Source organism: Scophthalmus maximus, chromosome 3 (genome assembly GCF_022379125.1).
Source record: "Scophthalmus maximus strain ysfricsl-2021 chromosome 3, ASM2237912v1, whole genome shotgun sequence".
In the NCBI taxonomy this organism is placed as follows: Eukaryota; Metazoa; Chordata; class Actinopteri; order Pleuronectiformes; family Scophthalmidae; genus Scophthalmus; species Scophthalmus maximus.
This window is the reverse complement of record NC_061517.1, coordinates 22,707,697-22,730,699: the sequence shown is the minus strand read 5'-3', so window position 1 is coordinate 22,730,699 and position 23,003 is coordinate 22,707,697. Positions and strand designations below refer to the sequence as shown.

At 40.6% G+C, this 23,003-nt stretch overlaps 1 protein-coding gene across 1 annotated transcript in view; it reads right to left on the bottom strand.

Annotated features, from left to right (window-relative positions):
- si:dkey-91m11.5 (PH_BCR_vertebrate and RhoGAP_Bcr domain-containing protein) overlaps window positions 1-3,116 on the bottom strand; it is a 31,496-nt gene extending 28,380 nt beyond the window's left edge. The window contains exon 1 of the mRNA XM_035638972.2: window positions 1,038-3,116. Coding sequence (XP_035494865.1) covers window positions 1,038-2,388 — 1,351 coding nt within the window. The 5' untranslated portion in view covers window positions 2,389-3,116. The remainder of the gene's footprint in view (window positions 1-1,037) is intronic.
- Between the last annotated feature and the right edge of the window lie 19,887 nt (window positions 3,117-23,003).

Below are 23,003 nucleotides of genomic sequence, written 5' to 3'. Positions count from 1 at the left end.
TCCTTGGCGTTACCAAGTTGCCCAGACCACTCTCCTATTCCACTTATTTAACTCATTGTTATATTGTTAACATGTCAATACTCTCGCTCAATGAGTGATTCTCTATTGTGTTCATACGTAACAACAGGAAACACTAATGGCAGGCGTTTTGATTGGAAGCCGCGTGACACACTTTAAGCCCCCTTGATCCTCTTTTTTTTTGAGTGAGTTGTCAGGGCTTTTTTCCTACCGGCCTCCCGTAACAAAGAGCCTCCCCAAATTTATCACGCTAGACAAACCCCTTTAAGTTAATTACTCGGCACCAAGGACAACAACACTGATGCGTGCTGACACGAAAACACTCAGGGTGGACAGGGCCGAGGGACTGGGAAGCCCGAGGGCAGCCGCTGTCTCAGTCAGAGCATCTCTGCGAGAGTGCCGCGGCACTTAGCGGGCAAAGAGCAGAAGGGGGCGGAAAAGAGAGGGTGGGCCTGCTTACAAAGGTGAAAGAAAACACGGCTGTAAGAACTGCGAGACCACTGTGTTACCGTCAAGGGTCAGCATATGTAAAATGAATCTTGTCGGTCCAATCCCTTTAAGGCAAATTTACTGTTTACAAAGTCAAACATGGCGACAACCTGTTTTCTACTGGTGCAAACCTTAATCACAAAGACACGGACTAACCCAAATATGGATGACGCCTGTGAGGGGGAAAGAAATTCTCACAAATGGAAAAAGCCAACATATTTTATGAAACCATGCCTCTTTTTTGTTTTAATCTGTAATAGTTTAACTCCCGTTAAAAAACAAGAAAAATGTTTTGATGGATTTAGTGTATAAGGTCAAAACATTAGGACTTAATCAAAGAGATTGCAGGTGCATTTCACACCTCAGTGACTTACTTCAAGGCCAGCCAGGGCAAGCACAAACCTCTTTCAGGTAGTGATCAGAGTGGGTCTTTAATGTGCTTTTAACTACTTTAGCCGTTTCTGTTTTGAATCTTGCAAATTAAAGGTTTTGGGATCGTCTGTGCTGTGCAGCGTGTCTTGCAGACCTACCCAGATCTCCTTGAACACTGTTGTCATGAGAGGTCCTGCTAGACGTGGTGGATTCTCCATCACTGGGCCAGACCTGGCCCGTTTTACGGACCCCAATGATGGAGGCCTCAGAAACCATCACCTGCTGCTTCAGACGCTTCTGAGAGAGAGGTGTGGGTGGGCTGCTGCTGTCAAATGAGTGCTGGGAGTGCTGGGAGGGTGAGCGGCTCTTCTCCCTGTACATCTGATAGGTGGTCGGGCTCGGGGACACGTGGCTGGACTGGCCTGAAGAGAAGTCCTCCTCGCTGGATGTCAAGTTCTCGTTGGAGCTGCAGTCCGGTGTGTAGCCTCCTCCCACCTCCTCAAAGCTGCCGGGAGAGTAGGAGCACCTCGGCCAGGTGAGATGTGCTTCCTCCTCTACGCTGTGGTCCCTAATGTGGATGACTCGGGTGTCCCCGTCAGCCATCATTCCCCCAACATACACGCTAGTGTAAGGCTGACACTCAGCTGGCTGTCGCTCAGACTTTTCCCCAGTGGAACGGTCTTTCAGGAAGTGCGGGTTGACCTCGGCTTCATCATATGACCCGTTGTAGCTGCAGTTCCCCTCGGTGGATCTGCCTCTCTGAACAGCCTTGCTGATGTCCCCTGTGGCAGCGGACAGATTCCCTGGGAGAGAGTGTAGGGACCTTTTTCGCTCAATCTGCATGGCCTGACAGCCCAAGGTGCTTATCTTGTCTGAGACCTCCCTGTCGTTGACTTTGACCAGCCCTCGCTCCTGATGGTACTCCATGTTCACGTAGAACGGTTTCTCCTGGCCGCCCATCATCGACAACCCTCTGCCATCCCCGGCGGTGTGGGAGTTGGCTCTCCTGATGCGCTCAAAGTTGGATCTCAGAGCTGCCACTGAGCCTGGGCCCACTGGGAAATCAGGAATCTCCGACTCCTGGCGGACAGCTGACACCCCACCCTTCTGTTTGGCTGGGGATGCATCATCTACGTCTCCTTCTAAATGCGGTGTACACCTTGCTGTCTTCACACACCCTCTCTGCTGCTGCTCCTCCACTGGTGCCTCATCTTCGTTCAAACACTGGCTGTCGAGCCCACTGGGCAGGTCTCCTTCTAACGCCTGGGGCATCCTTTTAAACCCCCATCTCTGCCCATCATAAGACTTCCTCTCTTTTGCAAGCAGAGTCTGCAGGTAGATCATCCGAAAGCGCTCCTTGTTCACCTCCTTCTCCAGCTGCCTTATGGCGGTCTTGCATTTGTCCAGCTCCTGTTCAATGTCCCCCAGTGAGTTCAGCTCCATGCACGGGGGGTCAGACTCTGGGAACTGGGCTCTCCATGCCTCCACAAACCCCACTGGCTCAACCATTTTTATTGCCCAGACATAAAATTTTCAATCGACCAACAACGCACTCACACATACACATTTATACAGCATTAACTGGATTCCACTGTGCAATACTTAGAGTCTCCATGGTGCCTGTGTTCAGAGAGGAAAAGTTCTCCTGAGTAAGGAAGAAAACCTGCTTAGTCTTTACTCACAAATATAATAATAAAATCCTGCCGAGGCACACACACACACACACACACAAAAAGGTCCGTATGAGTATATCCTTATTCCTGCACTCGATCCTCTGACTTGGTCTATCCTCCGGAGATCCACTGTCCTCCTCTGCGTGTGTGCTGTGAGACTGACTCGAGGCTCTGTGGTGTTCTGGCTCCTCGGCAGCGCTACAGTTGCAGCGCAAAGGGGAGGGGCCACATGGACGTGGTCCGGGCTTCACCCCGAAAAAAACACGCGAGGAAAAACACAAACAATCACAGGAGAAAAAAGAGAAAAAATCAACGATGATTTATCAAAATCAGCTACGAAACATATGAACCAATAAAGGGAGACAGGTCGACAGCATGAAGGCAGGAAAGGTGTCCCACAGCGAGGGTTTAATGCAGGGATGTGTTGTTTTGAGGCTGTTACAGCTCAGGTGGATGAAGAAAAAAACGACTTTCAAAACTCCTTATCCTTGTTGTTGGTTTCTCAAGTTCAGATTTGTTTGGACATACTAATCTTGACATGTCTCCGTATGACAGCACACCGCTCGTCCTTTCGACTGTGCTCTGAAAACTCTTGTTAATCCCACCGACGTTCACCGTGGCGCAACCTGAAGACGTGGATTGTGAGAATGTCGCCACCTGGCGGTTCAAGAGTTCAGACCTTGCAGGGTGGTGCGTTCAAGTACGGGCCCTACAGTCTACATGCACTATTAATGTTGCAGTTTATAGGTTAATATGCTATTTGTGCCATATGGATTTTTTTTTTAAACCTAGCATTAGTGGTGAATAGAAGATCATAATGCAATTATTAATATGTAATTATTTCTATTCGTAGCTTGTAGGTATTGGATTCATTGAGTTTTTATTTAAATGTTTGAATTCAGGGAAAATAATTGTAAGTGCCGACAAAAATATGAAGGCCATAGCAGATTAAATTGCAATTCTAACTACATGTATACTTGCATATAGGGCAAGTCAATGATATTTATCTTAATAGGGTTTGGCGACCATAAAGCATATTTTCAAGGTTTTTTCTACTCATCTGTCTGTCGAGCTGCGCGTCCATTTGAGCATATTTGGTCCAAGAAAACTCTCTTAAACTCATTTTTTTAAGACACTTCCTATCAGCAACCAATCAACAGAAATACTTAGACCAGTTATATGTTTAGAACATGAAATAAGGAAAGCACAGATTAACAAGGAAAGTATGGTGACCGTCTTTTTTCACATATAGAAGGCTGAAGATATGATGTGGAGAGAAGGGTTATTAATTAAACAAATCACATTGTATATGGATCAAGGATTTCCTGTATGAAAGATCAATTGAAGTAAGAGTAGGAAAGTACTATTATAGAAATCTTGTTGTTGAAAATGGAACGCCTCAAGTTAGTATAGTGGGTCCTTTGTTATTTTCGTATGATAAATTATGGGGGTTTTTTGTTTGGAAAGGGGGATTTTCTCTTTTTGCAGATAACAGCGCAATTAAAAGGGGTAAGAATTTGGAATTTATTGTAAAGAAACTACAAAAGGCTATTGTTAAAATAGAAGAATGGTCATTTGAATGGGGATTTAAAATCTCAGTAGACAAAACAAAGACAATGATCTTTACAAGAGAAAGAGTTGCCAAAGAGTAGCAATTTAAAATGTTAATGATATAATCAATAATTTGAGAGAGTGAGACGATTTAACTTTTTAGGATTATGGTTGGATTAAAGAGATACATATTACATAATGTACATATTCAGAAAATAATTAACAAAAGTAAGAAAGTATTAGCTATAATAATGAGATGTTTAGTAGGCAGTGAATGGGGGTGCAGAAAGAACAGCAACAAGATATGGGTGTGTTGCCTTTGGATCTGCAGCAAATACATCTCTCAAAAAGTTGGACAATATTCAATATTAAGCTCCAAGACAATGTTCAGCTGCCATCAGAAGAGCCCCAACATCTACAAGTGGCAGTGGGAGAAATGGCAATGGACTTAAGAAGAGTACAGCTACCTCTAAAATATTGGATTAATCTAAAAGGACAAAATCAGGATTATCCAACACAAGATACACTGAGACCACGTTTGGAAAAGGATAAGAGAGCAACAAAAAGTTTTGGATGGGTAATTTTAACAGAAAGCAAACGAACTAGAGATAACTGAAATAAACATTAGTCCTCAGTTATACATCCATGGATTCTTCCTGACCCTAGTAGATCTCACATTGATTTGTAAAAACAGCAATGATAGAAAGTTGAATTTACATCCAAAAGTAATAAAGAGCTATGTAGAAAATGATAACCATTATTTTGTTCAAATTTATACAGACCATCTTTACAAGTCTCTGTTAAAAGAAGAACATCAGAATATTTGTCAATATATATAATTATTGTCTATTGGGATAGGAAATCTATTCCATTATTTAAAAGAGACAGGAGTTATATAAATAATTGAATTTGTTTATTTATTCATAATATATATAATATAATTGGCGTATTATTGGACATTGAAAAGGTATATGATTCCATTTGAAGAGAGGGTGTGCCCATTAAACTACACAATGTGCAGGTATTTATGTCAAAATGTTTTATTGGAATGAGGATTTCCTTATTCGTGGGACAATTAGAGAGAGGTTTTTTTTGAAGCGGTTGACATTGGACAATGGTATACACCACAAGGCTCAGTCATCAGCCCAGTCCTGTTTTAAAATTATGATAAATGACATCTTTCAAAGTGTTCATCAGGGTTTTGGAGAAGTCTCTATTTTGCAGATGGTGGCGCCATCTGGCGGAGAGGGAAAACATTGGTTATTTGATCTCCCAAATGCCAAGCCTTGGAAAGACAATAGTTATGCAGGGATTTGTCAGATCCGGGCTTTTCATCTTTCTCTTTTAAGGCCATGTTTTTTTACACCTAACAGGGCTGTGTAAAATAATATAGATTTTATAGCCATTCTTGCACAGCCTGCTGGAAACCCATTAGAAGAAGAAGAACATAGTCGGTGGCGGTAATACACCTGTTGCCGCCCGCCAAAAAGGAAAAAGAGTGAGCTGAAAGATGGTGGTGTCATCGTGTGGCAGATGGATATTTCAGTGGTAATCAAGCGACGATGTCTAAAGTTCAATGTTTTAAAGAGTTCGTCAATGAGCGACTAACTGCTGCCGCCGAACAAATATTCAGATACCTCGAAGAAACTGTCGCCAAGTACGAGGAGGAGATTGACCGTCAGCGCAGACTGCTGGATCTCATCTGGAAACCTGAGATTAGGCTACGCAGGGCAGTTGTGCACGAGCAGAGAGGTCTGAAAGAAAACCAACACGGGAACAGGACTCGTGTAGGATCCTCACCAGAGGAGTGAGGTCACCGGCCTATCAGTGCTTGTAGTCAGAGGCGATTCTGAAGTATGTTGGGGCCCTGGGCAAAGAAATCAGAGGGGGCGCCCCTCGAACCAGCGTTCATCGCCATTATGTTATAAATGATCTATCTATTTAAAAACGACTCATTGTTTAATATTTACATTTCAGGGACAATGTAATTGAACATACTTCCAATACAGATGATTACACATGTGTGCCGCAGCCTGCACTATGGCTACTAAGGCTTTTTACATTTACAGCGTAATGAACATTTCAGTTTCACAATACCACAGCCCGACTCCACAGACATGAAAAATACATTTAAATACACGCACCAAACATCAGAAAACAAAAGACATTATGTGATGCTAGTGGAAGTTACGTTATTCAAGTGTCTCTCCTCCATGGTCTAGACTAGCAGCATTTAGCTCTGTAGTATTATGTTTAATCATTATTATCTGTTCAATTTATCACTGTCTTGCTTTTTTTTCTCCTCTTACTCTTTTTTCATTTGACTCTTTCGCTTCGAGAAGGGTAACTCATTTTTTTGAATCATGCACAGGGGTAAGGAGAAAAACTTGCAACGGGAGTGGGTAGAGTCAGGTTGGGCCCCCTCAGGGCTGGTCTCCTACTGTCATCGCAAACTTTGCGCATTGTCACCGCTGTAGTAATCAATTTTTCAGCCCTTGGGGGCCCCCTTCTGACCTGCGGGCCCCAAGCAGTTGCCTGCCTTGCCTGCTGGCCTCTGCTTGTAGTGTTACCTCACCAACCTCATTTTTTTTTTTAAAGAATATTAAATAATTACAGGCTAAACCTGCATTATAATGAAAATTAAAATAGATAATAAAAAATGAATTGACATGATTACTATAAGTATGGAAGTAAACAAGTCATTTGTAGCAGCTGTGAATACAGATGTTTTCATTTTGTTTTTCACTTCAATCATTTTATTTGTATAGCGCCAAATCACAACATACATTGTCTCAAGGCACTTTACATAGTAAGGTCAATATTACAGAGAAGACCCAACAAATTTGTGTAAGGAGGAGGAGGTTCTTTCTGACCAGGAGCTCTGTGACCAGGAGAGGAACTCCATTCGGGACCAAGAGGAGCCCGAGCCACCAACTGTTGCTACTGAAGAAAAAACCCAGAGTCACCGAGAATATTATCATCCAGTGTAATGAAGACATTGATCGTCAGCGCAGACTGCTGGATCTCATTTGGAAACCCGAGATTAGGCTACAAAGGACAGGTGTAAAACTAACACGGGAACAGGACTCGTGTAGGATCCTCACCAGAGGCCCGTAGGCCACTACGAAGCGAGGTCACTGGCTTATCAGTGCTTGTAGTGAAGCCTCACCATGGCGCTAAAACTCAATTATGATAATAAAAAAAATAGAATACAAAATAATTATAGGCTAAAACTGCATTTGAATGAAAATTTCATAGATAATGAAAAAATAAATTGACACGATCACTTTGTTTTGTCCTTAAAGTTCTATTCTAGTAATTCATATTTTTAGGACAAATAAATCAGGTGGTTTAATTCGTTATTGAAATGGCAACTCAATAGTTCCCCTGAACTGTAGATGAGACGGGTGTGTGAACTAAATTCAATGATTTTAATCCAGGTAAGCAAATCAGTTGATATGGCATTACCCCTCTAAATAACGGGTGGTCATTTATTATTTGCTATGACCAATTGATCTGCCTGCTAAAAAGGTTGCCGGAGGTTTTCTCCTCCAGTTTAGCAACACAGAGGTGGCATCTTTTTTCGTAGTTGTAGAAAGACTGAAGCGGAATGAAGATTTGATCAAAGGAGCTTCACATAGGTGCATTAAAGTTCAAGTGTAAGTATGGAAGTAAACAAGTCATTTTTAGCAGCGCAGACTGCTGGATGTCGTTTGGAAACCCGAGATGCAGACACAAAGGACAGGTGTGCTGCAGAATGATCTGCTAAAGGATCTCGGCGGTATGAACTGTTTTTTACTGGCTCTTTCTCTGTCATCACACGTGACCTGTATCTTGTGTGCCTTTGCTCCTCAAGAGCTCCCACAGCAAGATGTCTGTAAGGAGGGGGTTCTCTCTGAGCAGCAGCTGTGTGACCAGGAGAGGAACTCCAGTCTGGACCCAGAGGAGCCAGAGCCTCCACAGATGAAAGAGGAGCAGGAGGAGCCAGTCAGCGGTCAGGAGGGAGACTGATACCTTTATGTTGACTCCTACTTATGAGGATGTGACACCTGTGGTAAAGATTTTCAATATAAATCAAGATTGGTCGAACACCACAAAATCCACATAGGTGAGAAGCCATATACTTGCCAGAGTTGTGGGAGAGCTTTTGGACAGCATAGTTCCTTAAAGGTCCACACAAGAATTCACTCAGGTGAGGCGCCATATTTATGCAAAACATGTGGGAAATGTTTCAAACGGAGTAATGAGCTGCATATTCACATGATAATCCATACAGGTGAGAGGCCATATTCCTGTGAAACATGCGGGAAGAGTTTCGGACAGAGTTATACACTTAGGAAGTAACATACTGTGTAAAATATGTGGGAGAGATTCAACTGTAGTGAGTCATTGACAAAACACAAGAATCCCCAGAAGTGAGGAGCCACAAAATCATAGATGATGTGGTCAACGTTTTTCTAAATTAAAAGTTGGAAAAAAAAAACAGTTTACAAATGCGAAAACATCAGAATGAGGTGAGTTCACCTTCATATGACTGCAACTTATATTTCTGTCTGCAGCAGTATTTCTTTGACTTTAACCTTCCAAATTCCACACTGAGTTGATAGTTCATACAAATGTTATTAAGGTTGTTAAATAACTTTTCTTGTTAATATTCATATTCTCCACCTCAGTTATATGACTGGACTGTTAACTTTCTGATGCCAACGCTGAGAAACTCCAGTTCTGTTACGTCAGTCATCCTGCCGGCTAGATTTATTATTATTTTTTGCTTCCATGTCCATTGTTTTTCTTGGTTGAATCAACTTTTTGTTGAGGCGACAAGTTGTAGAGGTTGGTTATTTAAAAAATTGTTAAGCAAATAAACAAACAAAGAATTTAGATAATGAATGTATTTCTTCCTTTCACGGTTTCTTCACGGTGGGCAAAGAAACTGTAGGTCAAACTACGCAAACAAACAAGTACACTCCTCTGAACATTAATTTTAAAAAAAACGTTATTAACTGTGTAAACCTTGTACAATATTCTTCATCCATATATCTAGATACTTGAAATCTGAATGATCAGAATAGTCAGTATCAAATGTAGCAACTAACGATTATTTTCACGAATCTCTCAGTTATTTCCTCGATTAATCGAGTTTACTGTCACAGAGGAGCAAAGAAAACAAGACAAATTTTCACATTTAAGTATCTGAAATCAGAGAATTCAGACTTTTTTCATTAATACTACTTGAACCGATTAATCCATTATGAAAATAGTTGGCGATTAATTTAGTAGTCGATTACTAATCGATTAAAAGATTTACTGTTGCAGCTCAAATCAAATGAAATGAGTTGGAACAGCTCAATGTATGAATAAAAAACTATTTGCTCATTACCAGTGTGGTAAAGTATAAATTCGTTCAGCTTTTTGCACATGTTTTTCAGGGAATTCCTACAAGTCTGGACCTGAATGTATAATCATTCTTTTCTTTTTTTTACATATTAAGTCCTTGAAGCCCTACTCTTAAAGAATATAAACACTTGTTTTATGAAATAATTTGAAAATGATACTTTGACTTCTGGCAGAGCTTTTTCTTTGACAATTACTCGTTCCATTACTTTTCCCATTAGAGTACGGAGATTTTGTTCTCCACAGCCGCCTCAGTCAAGAGTGAGTACAGTCCTACACTTGTCCAAGGCAGCACTCAGGGTTTGTAGTGGTTTAGGGGAATAGTACAGTCGGTGCACATTTTTAAGGGGACCAAAAGGACCGTGTACTGGTGGGTGTTGTCCTACCGATTGTGGTGGGCCACCAAGGCCAATTTTTCTGTCCCAGTCCAGCCCTGAGCTCTTCTAAAAGACCCGACAAGTTGAAGGGGAAATCTTAACAAGTCTGTGTAATATAAAGAGGTTTTGGTTTAAAGGGTCTTATGAACAGCCCCTGACAAAAAGGTGAAACCTGACTCTGTTAAGAGGTGCTTGGTTATTTCTGCTGGCCATTAAAATAACCTGCGGTTGGGCAGCATGACGTTAACGTATCGGTCCACTAGGTGGAGTCAGTGTCCAACCACCAAAGGATGCTGGACCTGGCCAGACAAGCTGCAAGTGGAGAATCAGAGAGAGGAGTCACTGACTCACCAGAAGCAGGAACAGAGCGACCAAGTAAATACCCGTGATTAATGTACCTGTTCTCCTCAGAATTCTCCATCAGCCAAACAGGAAACAATTCATCAGTAAATCAAGTAATTGATTGACAGAACATTGATCAGCAGCTGTTTTGATTTGTGATTGATCAATTCAAAAGGAATCAAATGCGTGCTGTCTGACAAAACAAGAAATTTGAGGACATCCCCTTGGTTTGAGAAGTTGTGAATGGGCATTTTTTTCCTTATTCTGTGACATTTAAAAGACTAATGATTAATCGATTAATTAAATAACCTGCGGATTGAATTTATAACAAGCCCTATTTGAGATAGACCGAAGAGAAGATTTGAAATTACAGGACTGATTTGTCAAAATCTTTGATCATATCTTTAAAATTGTCCAAGACCAATTTTTGACTTGCTTGTTGAAAAGCAGCATGTGGGATTGGACAGCTTTCATATAGAGAACTTCTATTGAGACATGGTGAATAGAGCTGAAACAGTCAGGCGATTAATCTCTTAGTCAGTTGTCAGAGAACTAAGTGGCAACAATTTGGATGATGACTTAGGTTCAAGTTTTTCTTTGGGTTTATGCCAAAATAAGGAAAATGTTTTCACTTTCTCAAATTTGCCATTTTTTTTATTTTCCTGTGATAGAATATGAAATACATTCAACCATTCAAAACAGCCACCCTGGACTTTTGTTTAAATATCGTGGCTGTTGTTGACTATTTTGTGAAGTTTGATCGATGACAAAGATCAGTGTATTAATCGAGAAAATCATCAGTACTGAGAGCATTAGCCGCAGCCCTAATGTTTAATGATCTTCTTTCCCTCCACATCACCTGAGCTTGTAATCGTTTTCGTCCAGCTGTTCCAGCCAGAGCAGAGGCTGCATACATCACAGCACAGCAGCGGCTGAAGGATTTGCAGCAGGCGGCCGCAGATGCAAATCCAGAGAGTGAGTACCCGGTTCCTGCTGTTGCCTCTGCAGGACACAGCTGGATTTGGAGGTTGAGGGACACAACAAAGCGCCAGGGCCTCTCTCAGCTAAAAGGCTTTCATCTGTTGAGACCCTCTAATTATACTGATCTTTGAAGTATCATAATGCAACTTATGTGATGTAGAAATTGTCTCCTTTTGCTCTCCTCTGGCATTGGGCTCTTTAGCCACAGAAGAGATTTACACATTTACAGTTTCTAAAATGATCTGTGCAATGCAGACTGATGTGGAGCCGCACAATAATTAGACACTTATCACCATTTCTATATGTGTGCGTGCCCAATGAGTGCTTTGAATACAGATGTCCTTCATTATCACCACTATAATTATTTCAATATCAGTGCATGTTACTCTAGATATTAATGGTGTGTTCATCCATATTTTCAGTGATAGTCAGCTCAACTGAAGTCATCAGTTTATAGGCTTACTGCAGAGCTCAGATTTTTAGTGCGGAGCTCTCGGCCTCTTTCAGGGCCTAATGAAAAGGCTTGAAGAGGAGATCAAGTTCAACTCCTTCATGGTCCCAGAGAAACTCCCCGAAGAGCTGCAGGGCGGGAGGCATACGGTGCAGTACCTTCAGGAGGTGGCATCGGAGCCTGCCATGGGCCAGGCCGGTCTCCAGGAGCTGGAGGACAAGGTCAGGAACAGAATGTGGCGTCATGTCCGTCTACTTTCATGTGTTGGAAAGGTTCTGGTGATGTTTAATTTAGACACTGAAATGAACAGATATAACCAGACAAACTGACTCTTTATAAGCAAAAGGTGTTGACTTTAAAGAATTTCTTTGATGTCTTTCATTTTTTGGTTAACCATTATCTTGTGTGATGTCGGCCCGGTGGAGTTCTTTATATCCAGCGATACTCGCCAAAGATTCACCAGTAGGTTAGTTTATGTTACAGTCCATATTATGTTTTGGATTATCCTTATGACTCAAGGATAATAGTGCATCGTCATATTTTTTGTTTGCATCCTCCCATGAAAGAGTGCTGCTCAAGTGCTTTCAAAGTTTTTGGCTGTAATATTTAGGTACTATCTTGTGAATATGTGTGTAGTGTTTAGTTCTGAGGAAGACCTGGAGGTTAAAAGTATAAGTCTGTTTTATTATCAACCCTGATATACAAGGGCATCCTGTGGATCTTGTTCAGTACCTTTCAATTACTTTACTGGAGTGTAGGATTAAATATCACCTCCAGGTATGCTTATAATATGTTAAAAAAAACAACAACACTTAAAATAAGTATTTTGAATAAGTTCCATGTCTCACACAAAGTCAAGATAACCTTAAACTTTAAATAAAAGTCAATTTAAAGTTTAGAAAAAAATGTGTGACAGTCCAAATAGTAAGGATCTGGATTTTACATCATTTTGCACAGCGAAGCCGGGAAAAAAAATTGTTCTAAAAGAGACACATTCTTTGCTCCCAGACGAGTTGTGATCGCAAAACATGCTAATATGGACACTTGTGAATTTCTACAACTGTAGCCACGTTCTCATAAACATGAAAATTCAAGAACAATAAATCAGAGAAATGTCACACATAATAGTAATTTCCCTTAAATTTCTGTAACTTACAAATTCAAATTGATACTAGATATGTTGTATGTATATTGGCTTAATTCTTGTGGACAAAATCACTCAAGAAGAACTCTTACTAAAAACAAAAATTCATAATTAACACCACAGGCAGCCAAATTGATGAGTAGATGATCTGATTTGATTTTGGTGTGTCTTGCTTCATTAGGTTATATGTTAATGAGGTGAACGTGTTTTTGTTAACTCTTGTTAGAATTCTTCATGATGAATTACCAGTGCTGTGAGGATGGGGGTCCATTTGTCAAGGAGATATTCAGGGGACATAAGGAAATCCAAGTGTCCAGTGCTTACTTTACATGCCAATGTTACTTGCCCTAACAGCATTCCCATCGCTCAGTCCAAAGCAGAGGAGCTTCAGGAAGTGAGGGAGGAGCTGGCTGCTGCAGAGAAGGAGCTGAGGCAGAAGAGCAGGAAGACACAAGTCTCATATGGGGAAGAGGTCATCCTGGGGTGATGAGGTACATTATTGGAAAAGCTTCTTATAGCCACTGAATATCAGCTAATTGAATTTCTTCAGAGCCATGTTGATGTTTTTGTATTTTCTTTTTTACATTCATGTACAACTTTATTTATGAGAAGAACTTTACTGCTAGTTGCCAAGAAATGAAACATTTTCTGCACGATAATCTTCTTTTTGTTGCGTGGTAAATGCTGACATCAGCAACAGAAACTTGATCTAAGTGCACACAAGTGGATGTGCAAACCACAGAAAACACAAGGGCCTATTTCTGTTCTTATCCAAACACAGAAGGGCTCACTGTCTAATGTCACTTATCCCTTTTCCCTGCTCTCCCTCACATTCCCATGCAGAGCCATAAATAGAACACAGCGGAGAATGTCCAGAACAAGGAAGTGCACTGGACAAGCTGCCCGAAAGTTTGTCTTTCACCGAATCTTTAGTGTAATCAGTCTCCTTATTCTAGTCAGCTGGACACATAAAACAGACTTGGGGCCGAAAACCTTTGTCTATATTTATATCCCATGACGAGAACCTACCCCGCTTTCATACACATGGCACGGCCTTCTCTGATGTGTCACGTTGACGGACCTGACTAAACTACTGACAGGGAGAAAAAATGAACGCAACAATACTGCAGCACATAAGTCAGAACGCCTTGGGCAATCGCTTCTTCTTTTGTCTATCCATACATTAAGCTTACAGTCAAACCATCTGCTCTAAACAGTTCTGCATTAGAAGAGGGATGTTGATGGAGGTTGTGCTGTGACTGTATGCACTGCGTGGATGAGAGTTCTGATAGCCTGGTGTTAGACGCACATTGATATCCATGAAGTGAGAGCTGGACTCACAACATGTGTGATGTTACAACAGCTCTCTCCCTCCTCTGCCCTGTGTCCTGTGGGTCTGCTTTCAATCCCTGTGTATCCCTGTGTACGTGTGTGTTGCTCCAGGAGTGTTGTCCCAGTGCAGACCCTGACCTCTGACCTGCATATATGAGGAGAAAAGAGAAAATAATTGCCTAAGTGGTTATGGAAAAAACCCACTATCACAAACATTTAAAATATTAAAAGTATGATTTGAGCATTTGAAAATTCTAAAAAAATGTAAATGACTTTAAAGGATTAGTTCAACATTTTGGGGAATATGCTTATTTGCTTTCTTGCAGAGGGTCAGATACATGGTTAGAAAAGGTTGATACCCTGCTGGACAACCAACTGGGCAAAGTGGAAAACTCCATGGGACCCCAGATGTGAAAAGCCCCAAAAGACCCTGGTTCACTGTGTCAACTGATTTTGGTAATTCTGTTCAATGAAAATGTATTGTAAAAAGGTCATCGCTCAATCACACTACTGTGGTAAAATGTAGTATCAAGACTATTTATTTCATTTTATATAGTGGTCACATTGTACAGTATCTGTATTTAACTTGTAGGCGACAGGATATGTACACAGTGCACATGTGGGTCATTGGGGGGGCATGGGGAGTGTCATTGCTGGTGCTGGCAATACCACTGGTATAAGACAGAAACTCATGTGTATTTCAACAACTGTCTTTGTTCTACATTAATTATACAACTGCATTATAATTGATTAGACACCGACTTACGTGACCTTAAATCTGACTGAAATAATCAGAGGGAGTCGTTTGTAGAGACAAAGAGGGCCCTTGAGACTGTGCCTGAACAAGTTAATGGAGAATGTTTTGTCAGACGCAGCTTATCAGACTCTTCTGTAGTTCCGGGGCCGTCAGCCACAGTGGAGATGATCCCTTTATCAGAGGTATTTTCCATTCTGCAGGTTATGTGTCATCATACGTCACCTACCAACTGCAGGGTCTCTCTCAGAGGTGATGACTACATCTGCTCATCATCGGTTGGCCAGTAACATAAAACCCCTTGGCCGGCCAGCCTCATCACACTGGTTAAATTCATCCTTACTTCAGTCAAGACACCGTCGAGCATCTGAGATACATACATTAAGGGGTTTTGCATATCTTTATCGTAACTGGCTACATTTAATTTGTTTGTTTTTTTAAAGGACACTTCCCTGCTGTGTGTCCCACATGCAGCCATTTGAAGTATCTGCTGCACAATTCATGTTTCTGTTGCCTTGTCTGTGTGTGTTCGTCAGTGAACTGTATGTCAGAGAGAGGTGTGTGATGGCTGATCCGCTGTCCAGTTGAACTGCAGTTGTTTTGGGGACACAAAGTCTGGAACACTATGCAGTATCATTCTGCTTTGCTAATTCCTCTCTTAGTGTGCCCTTGACGTCCCAAAATACACAAAGAATAAATGTACACACGCACAAACGCACACACACACATCAAGCTTCTAGATCCCCAAAGGATCTGAAGCACATTCTGTGATTTCTGGGGCTGTTCTCCCGTGTCCATGTTCATTTATAGCTGCTCTTCACCGGGAGAAGTTTCATAGTGTCCCAGCAGACAGTCAGGGCAGGGAGTGACTGAACATCCACTTAAAGCAGTTGTTCAGCCAGCTGAAGCTGCTCGCTGTGCATAGATGGCCGTGAACCTGAAAGGATCAAGTTACCGTGTCAGATCATAGCATGGCCCCCAGGCCCCTCAGCTGGAGTCACAGTTTTATTCCAATCACCTTCCCTCCCCTTGCTCAACCCATTGTCTTCTCCTGTGGCCGTTCATACTGTAATATCTCAGATGTGCTGGACACAATGTCAGAAAATATAAATTGTATTTATGTCTCTTTAATTGAATTTCCAAATCCAATTTCTTGCTTGTTGCAGCCATAGGAACTGTGATTTCACAGAACATATTTGCTTATTTTTGTTTTAAAAAGGCTGTAATCAATATTTTTGTATCAAAAATGATGATAATGCTGTGCATGTGAAAGAAATTGCTTGTGGGGACACACAACGCAATGCAGTTCCCCATAGCTCTATGGAGAATTTTTGAAATTTTCAGCTTGTTGTTTTGGATTTACAGTCGTGCACCTTTACTGTCTTTGGTTCAGTCTCCCTTTAGCATTGGTTCCAGACGCAGCAAGCAGCAAAGGATGAATTTCTAAAAACCCATTGAACACTACCTGTCCAGCATCAAATGTCAGACAGACAAAGTTTGCAGCTAAAGATCCGGGTATTTCCTCAGGAGCTGGTGGAGTCTAAACCAGAGCCGAAAGGAATATTTGACCCACAGTTCTCAACTGGCCAGAAACACAACAATAAACAACAACAACAAACAATAATTGCTTATTTTGTTTGCTTCATAACTCACTTCGCCATATGCTCTCAGAATTGTATGTCAGTGTTGTGCTTACAGCTTGTTTCTGCTGACCTAAACATCAGTTAGTGCAGGTTTAAAGTGTCAGTTAGCTGTATTGCATGTATTGAGAAATCCTTCCTCTTCAATCAATTTAATCAATTTAATTTGAAGTTAATAATGTTGAATTTTGCTTTCTTTGTTCTTCAAAGCTGAAACATGAAATTGCAGAGCAAGGGAACCTTTACAAGAAGAAGAAGCGGCGGGAAGTTGCTGAGCTGAAAGCAGAATGTGGAGTATTCAACGGACTGAGGAGATTCTCAAGCAGAGATTTGAGACAGCAACTGGTAACTCTTTGGCCTTTTTTGAATTTTCATGTAAGACAAGCAGAGCGAACAAATAATTTATTTACAGCAAAACAAAGGAAGAAATGGATTGTACTTCTTGCCTTAATATTAAGGCAATCAGCAAAAAAAATGAATTTTCCTTTTGCTGACAGTTGGGCTGCCATCTTGTTGGCCAGTGAGCGGTTCCATTTGATCAGTTGAGTTCTGCCATTGCAAATGTGCTGCTTTCACTTGATCTCCCCATTCACACACTTTGTGCTAACTGTGAAATGGTAGAAGCTTCCTGGAAATGGCTTCACACCTCTGTGCGGTCCCAGCACCTGACTTGTGGGTAGGCTGTCTGACGCAGGCAGAGCTGCTATTTCTGAAGGCAGCATCTGCTGCTCCTGCTCTGTCGGCACATCACACTGTGATTTGTTAAAGCAATGGAAGTTTTCCTGCCGGTCACATGTCCAGCTGGTGATGTGTCTACCCCTCACTGCAGTGCTGTTATAGTGTTGCCTTTATTGTAAAACATGAAATGCTTTGAGTTTCAAAGAGTTTTCATGTCACGGTTTCATGAGCTAATTGCGGATTAATGTGGACCGAAATTGTATGTCAAATTTTTCAAAAACGAATGTGCTCAAATTGTAGAGTAATTAATAACTGCACTGATTGATTGCTCCTTTTGATGTAGACCTTTGAAGTGACTCCTCCCCAGACTTAATATTTTTTTTGCCAATTTCTTTTTTTCATGTGTCTCTGTTGTGTTTTTAAGCAAACAGTGGAAGCTGAGAAAGGAATCTCTCGCTTCAGTGACACTCTGGAGAGGGAGAGCTGGAGAGGGTGTCTGCCATCAAGAGCGAGCTAGATGAAAAGAAGAGCCGCAACCTGGACGACATGTCTGAAATGGTGACTATAGCACGGGGCCTTGGATAAAATCACTCACCAATCCACCGTTGTACATAATGTGAAATTGATCAATACCAATCAAGGCCAACTTTTTTTATTATTTTCTTCACAAATACATTGTATGGCATCTCCTTCATTCTGACGTGCAGGCCATCTTAAACTGTAATGATTATATTTTCACAGCAGACATTTTGACATCTCACTGTAGGAAAAGCACAGCTGTAAATTATGAAATGAGGAAGATGATGAAGAAATTATGTCTCTGTCCAGTTTCAGAGTCAGTATATGTTGTCACACTGCCATGACTTAATGAGACACTTAAAATGAAGAGAGACATTATTAATGTTTTTAGTAACACCTGTGCTTTTCCCAATATGATGATGTCTGTTGTGGAAAAGGCCTCTTGGTACCTATGTGTGACGTTTTGTACTTCCCAACATTACCCAGACTGAAAACACATGTGCTGGTGTGCAGGGAATTAACTAGACTTCAGTATAGTATTTTCATTTTTTACCCGTGAATTTAAATACTTAAAAATAAACAGTAAACACAACATTATCCCAGCATACCTCAATACTTCAATTGTACTTACCCCCCTGTCGGTGTTTCAACCATGTTCCAAGGTGCAGTGAGTTTGTTGATCAGTTCTGGAGCAGGTACGTGCGTCAAACTGCAGACCAGTCACAGTGATGGAGACAAACTACCTGCCTCCAATCAGAAAGTAGACCTTTACACTGGAACTGGGATTGGCACTGCAAAGTCATAAAAATGAGATCTGTCATTTTTTGATGAATACTTAACAAAAATGTGCCACATTAAATTAACCACATGGACATGCACTGTTACAACATGAGCTGTGTTATGCATTGCCTGCAATTATTGACATATTTAAATAAGGACATTCAAAAGGCATGACAAAGCATCATTTTCCACATTTTTTTCTTACAATCCAGGATTTAGAAAAAAAACACATTTGACAGATTCTGCGGATCAGTATCTGTCCTGAATTCAATGAAATTAATTCATACCCCAAAATTACATTTTGCATACAGTATGTATGATGCAAGCCTGTGCAAAATACAACTCTTACATCTCACTAAAAAACACATTCTACCTGCAAAGCCAAAGCACAAACAATTGAATTTTCATATGAGAAAAAACATGATAAACTATCTTTACAGTGTGGCTTCAAGCCAGTAAGATTATGCATTGTGCTTATGTGTTATGTTGCACTAGGTCCGTTAAGAATATTTTACATAGTCCATAAATAAAATGCATGATGGGAAAGCCCCCCACATCGCTGAGCTAAAGCTGAGGATTACATTTTCCTACACGTGTTCCAAGAATGACTCTTACTGGGTAATGTCTGCTAATGAAGAGCTGCAGTAGGAAGACATAAATAGACTTTGTAAGAGCCTGTTGTAAGTTAAACTGCTCAAATGCCAAAAGTAACCCTATGTTGATGTGAAACAGTGCTTTAAGTATGACAAAGGTGTTTAAAATGTGTATTCTGTGTATTTATCTCGGTTCTCATTCGGCGTACAGTACATTAAATCATTTGTCCGTCAGTTCCTGTGTATGATCTGATTCTGATCTTAACAGGAGCTAAACCAAGAATATTAGGAAAAGTTACTGCCCTGTATAAGATAGAATATAGCAAACAATTTAAACATATTAATGTTTATCCATCTTATTTGTGTGTAATATTTCATATCTTTACCATAGCAGCATAATGTATCTCTATATTCCTCAGGGTGTGTGAAAGCATCGAGAGAAGGGACTGCAAAAGAGGAAAACGAATATCATTATATTAACTCCATGTCAAAGGCATGTTTTTAAAAAGACTGTTGGTCATTATCACTGTCTTACAAGCCAAACATGGTCAAATTAAAACTGATTCTTTTTGAAGTGATTTGCCATCAATACATCCACTGGGACAATAAAACCTGATCTCTCCATCATGTGTCCTCTGATCCACAAGAGAGGAAGAAGACCACCAGGTGAGGGTGCTGAGCCTGGTCAGCCCGCTGCTCGCAAGATGAGCCGCCCTTTTTACCACATGACTCTCTTGTTACAACACAGTCAGTTTACCTTCTACCTGTTAATTCTTGCTTACAACAGTAATATTCAAGTGGTATTCAAGATATGCTGACACGCCACGCGTTCATTTAAAATCAGTGGGCAAGAGCAGCATGTTAGATTGTGATGGCTTGCATTTAAATTATATTCTTTTTAGGGGGGTGTACATGAAGAACATTATATATGTATGAGTATATGTTTTTTTCAAAATGGTTTAGATTAAAAAAAAATGATTGTTTTCAAAACAATGAAAAGTAAAAGAGAAAATGCATAAATAAATGAAAAAAAACCATTTATACCCAAATGCATTTATCCACGTGATAATTAAGGGCATTGGTCTATACGATTCTCATTTAGTCTGTGGCTTGTCTGGTTTTGGTATAAGTGTAATTATTGCCTTTCGCAAGTTTTTCTTACCTTGTTCCCTTCATTGTTTGCATCTTCCGCTCCTAGCAGCATATCAACTTCTTCAAAAGTCTCTCCATTTTTTATCTGGATTTTTTGTTGTTGACACCATCTTGCTGTTCGCCCTTAATGTTGTCCCCTCTGTCATTTTTGACTTTGTGTATTCATGTTAATCGTACCGTTTGAGTTCTAAATATTTTCATACAGGATTTAGGCTGTTTGTAGAGAGCTTTCTAACACATCTTACTTGCTTGCCACCATGTTGGACCCTGCCCCCCTTCCCATTTTTCTGTTGTACTTGTCACTTCTTTCCTTTGTGGACTCCAGAAGTTACCTGAGAAGCAGAAGATAGTGAGGGAGAGCCACAGCGCCAACATGGAGCAGATGAAGATGTGACGGGACCTTGAGCAGCTCTGGAGTGTAGGCGGCAGTGTTTCGTACGAGCTCACACTAGAGCCAGACATCTACTGGTCAAGCCATCAAGGAAGGAGGAGAGGATAGGCTGCCCACGGTACATTCACTACAATGAGTTCAACTTAATGTTTTATCATGTCCTGTAACATGTCTAATTCTTTTAAGAATATAGGGTAAATATAAACTGGAGACTAAAGTACATTCAAATAAAAGGTACAAGGTTTGTGTCACTTTATTCATGGGGTTCATTTTTCCCCTCCAACTTGTCTGTTACACACTGCCATCGAGTTTCGCTTGATAGTTTATCTTGTGTTACCAGTCACTTCTGGTGATGACACGGTTTAAGATGCTTTGTGAATCCACAACTTTAAAAAAAAAAACACGTATCAGGAGATGTTGCTGGACAAGGGTTTTCACTTTCTCTGACCCACTGGAGAATTCTTTTTGACACATCTTTAACATTACACGTTCCATCAAAGTGTCCAGAGATAACACCATACAAAGTAGTGCACTTGGGATATGGCCCTGGTCAACTATTTTTGGCAACGACAACCATGACCTTGGACAGGATATCTTGCCAGCTTTGGAATTCCCTGGGACAGTGTGGCTGAAATAGTCATAGAATTGTGCTTGTTTCCATTTTATTTGATTAAAAAACATAATTTTTCTATAATAGATCCTTATTTCTAGATAATTGTTGACATTTAAGACATCCAAAGGTTGATATTTTGATTTTCTTTGTATATCCAATAAATGTATTTTTTTTTTTTTCATTTTCACTCATGTCATTATAACAGTCATCAATGCAACTTTAAATTCAGGAATTCTCTGTTGTGATAAAGATGTCTTAACCTATTTTAATTCAAACTGAATAAGACATGCAGTGAAGATCTGTTGTAAGAATAAGACAACAAGTAGTAAGCCTAGAATACAGAAAGCACAATTTATTTATTGCAATCAACTGACAGATTGGATGTTGAAATATTTATGTCTAAATTAATTTAATACTATATGTTGGATGGAATTAATTTTATTTGGGACCATTTTTTTATTAAGAAAATAACAAGGCACATACCACTGCGCACATAAACAATGGTGTGAGTGCACAACACATGTCTTCATGGATGTTTCAGGATCCCACCATCACTCTCACAGAAACTTAATCTGCTGCTGACAGCCAACGTTAGTGGCTCTTGTGCCAAACGGAGTGTGCATTGTGAAAGGTGTCCAACTCGGCACTGCCATGATATTATTGTTACCGCACTTTGTGCTTCTTGGGGCCCCATTAAGACTCGTTAAAAAGATGATGCATGCCATTCTTGTAAAACAGCTGACAATGATAGCCCCTAAAAAACAAAATGTGGGATTGGGGGGTGGTGGGGTTGACCTAGTGCCCTCACACATCTACAGCTAATTGGCTGTCTTACCAGTTGTAATGCAGATGTAATGCAGTTGATCGCTTTGGTATAGTCTCGCTTTGTTAAATGTTTGTGACATGCCTGTAACATGCCTGAAGTGCCCCTATGTCAAGTGTAAATGAGGAAGTGATACAATAAGACCTGGGATTTATCTGTTGAAATGCCTCTAGTCTGAGGGAATTGAGTGACAGTAGTCCGTCAATCTATATATTGCAAGTTACAGTTATAGCTCCAGCTGCACTGGCTTTGTAATGTGTGGCTTTTGATAAAAGCTTATCGTGTAACGATCACCAAACTGCTACACTGAAGCCGATGTGTCGGGCAACAGGAGACTCCAACATTAATTCACACTGGCATTTGAGTGCTAGTTTACAGAGGGGCATACGTTTGTGTCCCAGCTTCTCATTTCCTAACTGACTACATGACTTATCCTGTAAGCCCCAAGACAAAAGAAGTGCATTTTAAATTCCTAAATAATATCTACCCATCCAATGAACTGCTAAGAAGGAGATTTAATGTTGACCATAATAACTGCACCTTCTGTGATAATGAAATACAAACCACCGATCATCTGTTTTTCCAATGTCTGTACTATTCAACATTTTGGGAGGATTTGCAGGACTGGTTGTCGACCAAGATTCTTCTGTCCACTCCTCTCACAAGAGAGAGCATTGTCTTCGGAGTCAACATAACGGACATTGAGACTGACTCTATATTGAACAATCTGATTCTACGAGAAAAATTCTTCATCCACAAATCCAGATGGATGAAAATGAAACCACTTTTCTCTGTTTTTAAAAGGGGACTTGTTGAAAATGACCTGAGTTCCTTAAAGCTCATGAAAAGGAAACAGGCCAAATCGCTCCTCAGAGCTTAAGATTCTTTGAAAATATTTGGAGACTGACCTCTATGACCTCTTATGCCTTATTAATG